Raw genomic sequence first — 9,752 nt, forward strand, 5'->3', positions numbered from 1 at the left:
AAAAAAAAAAAAAAAAAAAAAAAAAAAAAAAAAAAAAAAAGAGTGGGATAGAGGAGCGACAGCTGCTGCCTGAAGATGGCAGGGCTGGCACCAGAGGCAGGTCATTGAAAAGGAAGCACCACTAGGCCTCTCCTGAAAGGTTTAGCTAGCTTCTGACTGTCCAGGATCTCCTCACCCAAATCTGGGGTTTCTTCTGAAACCCATAGGACTCTTGAGCTAAAGGGCTAAGACTCAGTCACTGGCTGGATTGGGTGACCGATGCAGCAGGTCTGAGAGGGTGGGTGGGGATTGTGGGGGGCTGTCAGCGTCTTTCAGGTGGGGCCCACCAGGTCTGCGGAGCCATGTGCTTGTGGATATGTAGCATTCAACCACTGGAGGAGTTGAAGTACTTTCTGGAGTAGACAGCTTGTCTGCTGAAGGGACATGTCCCTGTCAGTGCCTGAGGACATGGGCCTGAGCAAGGTGCTGGAGGTGAAAATGAGCAGGCCTGTGGTGGTGGTCACTGGACCCTTGTCCCACCTGGCAGCGTTCTTTAACAGAAGCTCTTGTCTCAGTAAGGCAGGATTCCCCACAGTGCAGCCTTGGACCACCTGTCCCACCTGGCAGCATTCTTTAACAGAAGCTCTTGTCTCAGTAAGGCAGGATTCCCCACAGTGCAGCCTTGGACCACTTCATCAAGATCCTCTGGGAAGTTTGTTAAAATGTACCTTCCTGGGCCCCACCCCAGCTTTCTGAATTAGAATCTTAGCTAAGAGACAAGAGCCAGAAGTCTGTATTTAAACACACTTGCCAGGTGACTGCTGGGGATTCACTGCTCTTAGGGCCTTTCCTCTGTGAGGTGTTTGAACTTTTCATCCTCCTTGCCCTATACCATCTCCCCCTCCACCCCAAACTTCCAAAGGGCACCCTGGCTCTGCTGTTTGGAGAGGGCTCCTGCCCGTGTTCTTTTTCCTGATGCCCACATGCATGTCTGCTTCCTCGGTGACATCCCTGGCACACCCATGGATTCCTGCCTGTGGGGGATGCCCTTTTGGCTGCCCATTCTGAGCCCCCTGAAGAGGGGAGAAGACTGGTTAAGCAGCCTTTGCTCTAAACTCTTCCTGGTCAGCATTCAGCTCAGGCTTCTGCCAAACTCTAGAGGCCAGAGGGGAATGACACATTTTTTCCCAGTCAGCAAATGGAGCTGGGACTGACGGCTGGGCGGCCACCATTTCGTTCTCAGAGATCTGCTGCCTTCAGCAGTGTAGCAGACCCAAGGTCGGAAGGACTCAGGGGCAGTCTGGCTTGAAAGCCAGTCACGCACTGCTCTCTTTGGAGTGGAATGCGCGGGTCTGCGGAGCCTTGGGAGACTGCAGGATGAGCTGGAGGAGCAGGGTGGGGAGAAGGGGCAGATTCTACACTGAGCTTCCTGCTTGGGGCTAAAAGGCTATGCTGTTCTGGCTCCCCCTGGAGGCTGGCTAGGACCCTGGGTCCTTGTCTGTATTCTAACTAGGAGGCAGGCCGGGCAGGCCCTCAGGGATTATGGGAACTGATTCCATGTTCAAACTTTGTATTTTTGTTTGATTGGTTGGTTGGTTATGCTGGTATAAAACTCCAAAGCCTTCCCAAAGTTTGGGACTCAGTTTTTCTGCTAGAGGAAATTCTACAGTAGCCTCTAGGTGGGGCCAGAGGCACACTAAGCTGAGGTTTTAGTAATTTAAATGAGGGGGCAATAGGAACTGGGAGGAGAGAAACAGGCATAGAGTTTTTTAGCTGCTCTGTACCTTCTCTGCAAAGCCGGTTTTCACTTTATGTCCAGACTCTTAGGCATGTATTAAACCATGGATGTTAGGAGGAGCATGCCCCCAGAGTTGAGCTGACTGTAGCAAGGGCACCCTTTGGCCCTCCTGTCTATCCTAGACTGAATCTGTGTGGTTGCTGATTGCAGCACACGTTGTGTTGGGTCTCCAGAGCTTGTGTCTGGGCTGCTCCCCACACCTACCCCCTTCCACCTTGGAACAGTGAGCAGCAGTTTTGCAGCCCCTAGTCGGTGAGTGAGAGACCCGGCTTAGCTTACCTGGACCCTGGGGCTCAGAGACCTGGAGGCTTGCGTGGAGTTCTGTGTTCTTTGGTCAGGAAGGAGGCGATGTTGCCTCTGGAGACCTGGGGATCACTAGGGATTGGTGCAACTAGGGAATTAAATGAAGCGTCAAGAAGTTGGGAATAGAACCAGGCTGCTCTCCCCAGGTCTCATTCCAGGACTGCCCTAGTAGCCCCAGGCTTCTGGATGAGGGATCCCACCTTGTAAAGCTTCTGCTGCTTTGGGAAATGCAGCCCTGGTGCCTTTAAGAGCCCAAGGCAGGCAGGAAAAGAATTTCAGTTTCAATCTGGCTTCTAAATTTGGAGTTTTGGGAAGGGAGGGATCAGATTTCAGCTGGAAGGGAAGGAGCTGACAGGAAGGCGCTGTGCAGAGCCTCCCCAACCCCCCGCCCATCCCCCTCAGTTACTGACAGAGGAACCATTTACAAAAGGCCGATTCTCTGGGGAGTGGAGAGGCAGGAACGCAGCGTCTGTGAGTAATTTCCTGCTCAATATGGCTGCTCTGACTCACACGATTCCCCTGGGGTCACTGCGGGACTGCAGCTTGCTCGCTCGTTCTTGCTCTTTCTCTTCTCCCTTTGTGGCTAGAATGAGCTAATTTTTTTTTTTGTCTTCTTACCCCTGATTCCCTTTTCCCCTCTCATCTGTTTTCCTTTCCCAGAGTTGCAGTCTCCTTGCAAAAGACTTCAGGAGACCTTGGAGCTTGAAGGCCTGGGGGTGGGGGTGCAACCCCTCAAGAGAAACAGAATCTCTGGCCTTACCACCAGTGGGGGCCCAGGGCCACTGGGGCTCTGAGCAACGGGCCTCACCCCAGCTCTGCCAGCAGGCAAGAGGCCTTTTGGGAACCTGTCCAGTGCCCTTGGTTGGAGAGGCTAGCCCTGGAAGCAGAGCCTCTGGTTTCCCAGTATCTATCTGCCTGCCTTTGCCTTGGAGCCCTTGGTGAGCAGGCCCTGGAGCTGCTGCTGTCACACAAAGCCAGCAGGGTGTCTCCTGGGTGGTTTGCTCACAGGGCCTTGTCAAGAGAGAAAGAAACCGGTTCCATGGCTCCAGTGATCTCTGAGCTTCCCAGGGGCCTGGAAGGCAGCACAGGGCTGGAGCCTGCAGAGCCCAGGGAAGGGGTGGGGTGAAGGGCAGGGGGAGAGTTTGGGAGTAGAGTCTGATTGAGTGGGACAGTTGAAACAAAGCTCAGTAAAAGTGAGGCCTCTGTGGGCTGGGGGCAGAGGAGGGAGCCTTGGATGATTCTGGGTGAAGGGAATGGCCCAGGAAAAGTCCTGTAGGGACCAGGGTGGGTTTTGTCTGTTTAGTGCCATGTGCTCTGGCCTGCTGCTGGAGAGTCTGGGAGAGGAGGGGAAGGAGGAGTCTGTTGTCCTTGCTACTGAACCTGGGTGTTGGGATGGGCTTCTTGAGGACTTGGGCCAGGGGAGAGAGGTGACAGGGATAAAATGGTGGCTTTTTAAATTTAAATCTTAAAAGCATGTTGGAGTTGCCCTTACTGTAGAGGTAAGAGTCCTGAAGGAGTGGGTCACCTGGCAGCAGCCCACAGCTGAAGGGTGGAGTCCCTCTGTGCTCCTGAGGGCCTTTGTGGTTATGATTCCCCAATATGGAGAGAGCTTCAGGTTTATCCTTTCTCCCTGGGACAGCCCAGTCCACTGTCACTCTCCCGCCCTCACCTCATGCCCCCATGTGCAGCTTGTTCTGGAAACTTCAACTCACTTAGGGTCCAAATCTGTGCTTCTTTGCCAGACTCGGCCTCTTTGCTTTTCAGTCTTCTGCAGCCTGGGGCCCAGGGTGCTGAGCCCTGTTCACCCAGCATGTACACACTGGGGGAACATTGAGGGGATTGTGAGCAGCTTGGTTAATAAATGCAGATGTGTTGGCCTCTTGGTGTCCGAGGGATATACTCAGGCACGCAAGCTTTTCTCTCTCAGTGCTGTGGTTTCTGATGTCATGGGAACTTCACTGGGCTTGCTGCAGAATTTTTCTCTTCCTTTCTGGAGAGTTAGGCTCCTCGGCAATAGGAGGGGCCAGGAGTGGAGCTGTCCTTGCTCCTTCCTGTTCTTGCTGTCATGGTTGCCATCCGTTCCTCACCTACTGGCCGGGCCAGGCTGGTTTTCTAAATAGACCTTCCTTCTGAATCTGCTGCAGGCGCCCTCTGCCTCATGTCATGCCCTCTCTTCTTTGCCTCTGCCTGTTGTGCAGGTCATGCCTGGGTTTGGTCATACTACCTTGGCCTTCCCCAAACTGACCCTTTCCTCTGTTCTTCTAGCTCTGCCTGTGGCAAGTGCAGACCAAGTGCCCTATGGGGTGGTGGTGGGGGAGGGGTCAGAGGAAAGGGGTGTGCCTGGAGTGTTGGGGTCCAGGCTGCTGCTGCTGTTTATCTAAATGGGAAAGAGTCCTTGAGCTGGAGAGATGCTCTGTGCCTCTGAGGGAGTTGGCGGGAGCCTCACCAGGAGCTTGGGTAGAGATTTTATTTTTCTGTGGCTGCTGGATTTTCTGGGTGGTAGGAATTAGGCCCCTTTTCTTGGCTGTGGGAGAAAGAGGGGTGACTGGTGGGGTGGTTCAGGGAGGTTATATTTTCCCAGCAAGCCTTAAAGCCAAGGGAATCCCCATCTCTGACATTTATGTATGCTTGTTTGTGTGTGTGCCCCACTGGCAGTTGCTGTGGCTTGGTCCTTAAGTGCACACCTGTGTGTGTGAGTGTGACCATGCTGCAGGCGAGCAGGAATGAGCTCCTAGGCAGCCACCACCTCTCCAGCTTGTGGACTTTCTTTTCCAGATGAAGACGGGCCCGTTTGCAGAGCACTCCAACCAGCTATGGAACATCAGTGCTGTCCCCTCCTGGTCCAAAGTGAACCAGGGTCTCATCCGCATGTATAAGGCTGAGGTGAGTGGGGGCTGGCCAGCGTGCCCTCCCCTGCTGCCACACTTGGTCTTGGGGCTGGGGACAAAGCAGAAGATGTGGGTCCTGGGGCTGCTGCTCCCCCCTACCCCACTGTTTTGCTCTGAGTCTTAGGCGTACCCCTCTGACACTTGGGACCTCCAAATGAATCTCCTGTCTGGGGCATGGGTAGTCAGAAAAGCACTGGACTGAGCCCAGCTCCATCCTGATTAGCTTGGAGGCTGAGGCAAGACTGCAAGAGGGGAAGGATGACTCTCTTCCCACCTGTTGATGGCCAAAGGCCCCTCATATCTCAGGCAGCCTGTATCTGTCTCTCCCATGGAAACATGAAATGAAAGCATACTTGGGAAGTTTTAGCCTTTGGAGGCATCATCCAAAATGGTGCTCTCAAACTTCAATGTGTATGATCGCTGGGTGGATGGGAAGGAGGGCTGGGGGGACGCTGGGGACTGGCGGTTTTAGTGACCACTTTGGGTGATTTTGATGCAAGTGGTCTCTGCACTCAGATCAGAGAGGCTGGGAGAGGCTGTGGTTTCCTGGAGCTCCCCCTGCTGGGATGCAGCTGCCCTTCAGCTTCAAAGGGTGTCTCCTATCCCCTCCTCTTCCTTGGCACTATTCTCCCAGCCAAGGAGGTGGCTTTTTCTCTTGCAAATAGGGAGGAGACATTTTCTTTCTACTCTATCTCTTCCACTAGCTCCTCCCATACCTTGGACAGACTAATCCTGGAACTGTTTGACCTTGGCCAGGGAAGGGTCTGGATGTGAAGTCCTTTACTTGGAGCCATGGGTCACCAAAGTCCCTTATTTTTATCCTCTGGCTGGTCCTGGCAACTCATTCATGGTCTCGGATATTGTCCTGTCAGTGCCTGTCTCTTGACTCTTGGCCATCCTTCTCTTCTGGGAGGGGTGCTCCAGGTCTGCTTCATTATACCCAGAGCCTGCTTGACTCTATAAGCAGAGGTGGGACAATGAGGAAGGGTGTTAGAGGGCTAGCATGATCTGGTAGTGCAAATGCTTCCAGTTGGCCTGGCTCCCTTGGCCTGGCCCTGAAGGGGTTAATGGTGCTTGAACTGACCCGGTCTGGTCCCTTCTCCCTTCCGCCCCCTCCCTCTCTGGGTCCCCTTCCTCTGGACTTCACATCCTGTGTTTAGGTTCCAGCCCACATACCTCTCTAGTCTGAGAGGCGAGTTTGCTGGGGCTGCCCAGGCTCCTTCCGGCTGCAGCCGCCTGCCCGCCCGCCTGGGCTCTCCACTCCTGCTCTCCCCAGCCTGGAGAGCATCCAGGTCACTGCCCTCTGGTGTCCTGTTGTTCCTGATAGCTCCCGCCAGTCCCACAGTGGGTTCTTCTGGGGAACTTTGTCACACTGCTAAGTCCTCTCAACTGTTGGGGGCTATCTCTGCATGTGAAGGGTGCACCGCTCACCTCCAGCCTGCCCCCCACCCCTACTCCTGTGTGTCGAAGACAGGCCTCTGGCTGCCTTTCTGCTTGGAATTTTAAATACCGTCCTTTCTGTAGGTCTCTTAATTTGAGTAACTCTAAACTTATCTTGACCCAGGTGCTCTAAGGGCAGAATAAGAGACCTTGTCCCCCTGCCCCAGATGCAGAAAAACTCCAGGCTGACAGAGGATGAGGGAGGAGCAAATTAAGCTTCAAAAGGGTGATGGCGCAGCAAGAACATAAGATGCTTGGAATTTTAAATACCGTCCTTTCTGTAGGTCTCTTAATTTGAGTAACTCTAAACTTATCTTGACCCAGGTGCTCTAAGGGCAGAAAAAGAGACCTTGTCCCCCTGCCCCAGATGCAGAAAAACTCCAGGCTGACAGAGGATGAGGGAGGAGCAAATTAAGCTTCAAAAGGGTGATGGCGCAGCAAGAACATAAGAGCCAAGCAGTCCACAGTGTAAAAGTTGTCAGTGTTCCTGTGGTTTTTGAACACAGGATGTTGAATGCAAGGACAGCGACTGAAAACTATCACCAACTCAGGACGAGACGCCCTAGTAGATAACAAAGCGTCCTTCCTGCAAATGGGAAATTCCAGCTCTGGGTGCACGCAGGCGCAGTGGAGGCTTGCAGCCCTGCCAGGTGAAGTGCGGGGCCAGACTTCTTTGTAGGGTGACTTGGAAACTCAACTCACTGACTTTAGTTTAAGAACACCAGGTTTTTGAAATGCTCAGCAATCACTGATGAGCTACTAGCAAGTAGTCCTTAGTCTTTGGTCTTGGAGTGTCCATGGGACTACATGCTCCCTCCCCAGAGGTCCAAGGAAAGGTCTTGCCTTTTCAGACCAGTTCTCAGTCCATAGGAAGGACCTTAGAGGCCCACCATTCTTGAAATCTAAAAAGGCGTTAGCAAGGCCTGGGCAATCAGCCAAAGTTGCCTGTTGGAGGAGAGTTGGCGTCACAGAAGCCTGAAAGCCTGATCAGGCCTGGTATTAGGTGGCCTCAGGGTTTTTTTGTGGCTGGCAAGTAGAGGGATCTGAACTCTTGACCTTGGTGTTACCAACACCATGCTCTTAACCAACTGGGCTCGTTTGTTTGGGTTTTTTTGTGGCTGGCCAGTAGAGGGATCTGAACTCTTGACCTTGGTGTTACCAACACCATGCTCTTAACCAACTGGGCTAACTGGCCAGCCCGGCCTCAGGATTTTGGGCCAACTCCGCATCTCCTAGATGCCTGTCCAGGCCTTTCTGAACTGAAGAACCAAGTGCTTTCAGGAGACTTGTGTGGTGGCAGGGCCCATTTTTCCTGAGGACCGTCACTACGCTGGTGCTAAGTGTCAGAAGGGCCCTGGTTAAGGCCTGGAGAATCCTTTCTTCCCCTTGAATCACTGGGACCTCCGAGGGAAGCTGCTGCTCTGTCCACTACACACTGGGGCCCCTGGGGCACAGTTAGCTGCATGGCCCTGTTGGGAGAGTGACCTGACCAGTGGCTCCTTTCTTCCTGAATCTTTGACTTCCTTTACCCAAGCAGCCTCTTGCCTTTAGCCCAGCTCCTGCCTCTCCTGTGACTTTGTGGTCCTGGTCCTGTGGACAAAGGGAGAGAACTTCTGCCCCTGCTCCCTCTTACCTTTGCAGCTCCTCTTGTATGAGAGCTAGAAACAAGTTGACCTTTGACCCTTTCTGGAATTCCAGGGTCCTGGAGGGGGCCCTTTACAAATTCCCACCACTTCCGCGATGACATAAGCACCTTGGCAGCTGCCTTTGCCTCTGGCCTGGATCTGCTGCTGCTCCTCCTCTCCCTCAGGGACCACCCCTAGCTGCCTGCTCCCCACTTTCTCGGCAGCCTTGGAGCCTGGCTGTGGCATGGGGCTCTGCTCCCACCTGAGCTTAGTCCTTGGCCTTCTTTCACTGCCCTCCTGGCCCCTCTTTTGGCTTTGTGGACTCTTCCCTTCCCCGATTACCACACCTCTCTCTGTGTGCCTCTCCCTCCTTGTTTCTGCAGCTGGCTTTTGAGGTGAGGGAACCTGGGCCAATCATGGCAGCCCTTTGTCCTTCTAAGTTGGAGGTTGAGACCACAGCCACAGAATGAGGCTCTCTCCAATCTGAGGCCATGTTCCACTCCAGCCAGGAGGTGCCCAGCACACTCTGGTTGTTTCTGTGGGCAAAGGTGTGGGAGGAGGCCCTGGGCCAGCTTGGCAGACCTGATCCTAACACACCCAGAGCTGCTGATGCCTGTAAGAGCTAGCTAGTGACCAGGGCCAATGTGGTAGGTACAGGAGGGTGGGTGCAGGGAGGCTGGATGCTGGGGCCCGGATCGGGCCAGGGCAGAGGGCTGTAGGCCTGGGCTTGAGCTGCCTGTAGACCAGGCCAGCCTCTGTGGCAGGCAGGTCCTGTGGATTTCTCCATCTTCCCTCCTCTGCTAACATCCTGGGCTGGCTGTGCTGGGCTCAAAGAGTCAGCCATCCTCCTGTTCAGGGCTCTTTTTCCCTGCCCCCCACACAGGGCTGCTGGGAATTGCTTAGGGGGAGGGGGATGTCAGCTGGTTCTTATTGTCTTACTCTGAAGTGCCAAGATGCCTTTTTCAATCCAGAGAACTGAACACTGGAGAAAACCGGCCTTGGCCTCTTCTCAGGCTTGTGTTCAAATGTCCGCATCTCTTCTCCATGACCAGGACCTGGGCTAGGGGTATCCCCAATGATCAGGAGGGTTCTTTTCAGTTCTAGTCCCCAACCTCCCCTTCTGGGCCAAGTGATGTCATTTGGCTGCCTCTCTTCTTGGCTTCTGCTTTGTGTTGCTGGACTGCCTTCTCTCCCTCTCTCCCTCTCTTTGGGGTTGGACTGTCTTCTTTCTCTTTCTCTCCCTCTCTCATTATTTGGTGGGTCTGATTGTTGTGGAGTGGGGGTCTTTGGATGGGAGGTGGTAAGGAAGCCTCACCTTTTCCTGAAGGCCTGGGGACTGCTCAGACTGGGCCACTTCCTGGACCTTGGCTGGACACCTCCTGGGAGGTGCTGTCGTCTGAGCCTCTGTAGTTGGTGGGGTCCTTGGTGGGGGTGCAGCACAGCCTCATGCCCGCTCTTCCCCGTCCTTCCTCACAGTGCCTGGAGAAGTTCCCTGTGATCCAGCACTTCAAGTTCGGGAGTCTGCTGCCCATCCATCCTGTCACGTCGGGCTAGGAGGGGCTGAGTAGCCAGAGCCACCCCGGCTGCAGTTCCTGTGCCTGCCCCCCCACTCCAGCACGGTCCTGCCTGCCCCCCCCCCCCCCCCCCCCCCTTTTTTTTTTTTTTTTGTTGTTTTTTTGTGGGGGGGGGGGGGGGGGGGGGGGGGGGGGGGGGGGGGGG

General features: G+C 54.3%; 1 protein-coding gene across 2 annotated transcripts in view; it reads left to right on the plus strand.

Moving 5' to 3' along the window:
- PPP2R4 (protein phosphatase 2A activator, regulatory subunit 4) overlaps positions 1-9,752 on the plus strand; it is a 38,206-nt gene that overhangs the window by 17,233 nt on the left and 11,221 nt on the right. Inside the window, exons 9-10 of one of the 2 annotated variants that reach the window (XR_551011.1) lie at positions 4,856-4,963; positions 9,510-9,652. Coding sequence is in view for 1 of the 2 variants with exons in the window: in XM_008579574.1 (XP_008577796.1) it covers positions 4,856-4,963; positions 9,510-9,587 (186 nt within the window). In the remaining variant the exon portion in view is untranslated. Of the gene's footprint in view, positions 1-4,855; positions 4,964-9,509; positions 9,659-9,752 lie in introns of those variants that run through there. The other variant, XM_008579574.1, reaches the window with a different exon arrangement.

This window comes from Galeopterus variegatus, unplaced genomic scaffold, assembly GCF_000696425.1.
Source record: "Galeopterus variegatus unplaced genomic scaffold, G_variegatus-3.0.2 Scaffold80, whole genome shotgun sequence".
In the NCBI taxonomy this organism is placed as follows: domain Eukaryota; kingdom Metazoa; phylum Chordata; class Mammalia; order Dermoptera; family Cynocephalidae; genus Galeopterus; species Galeopterus variegatus.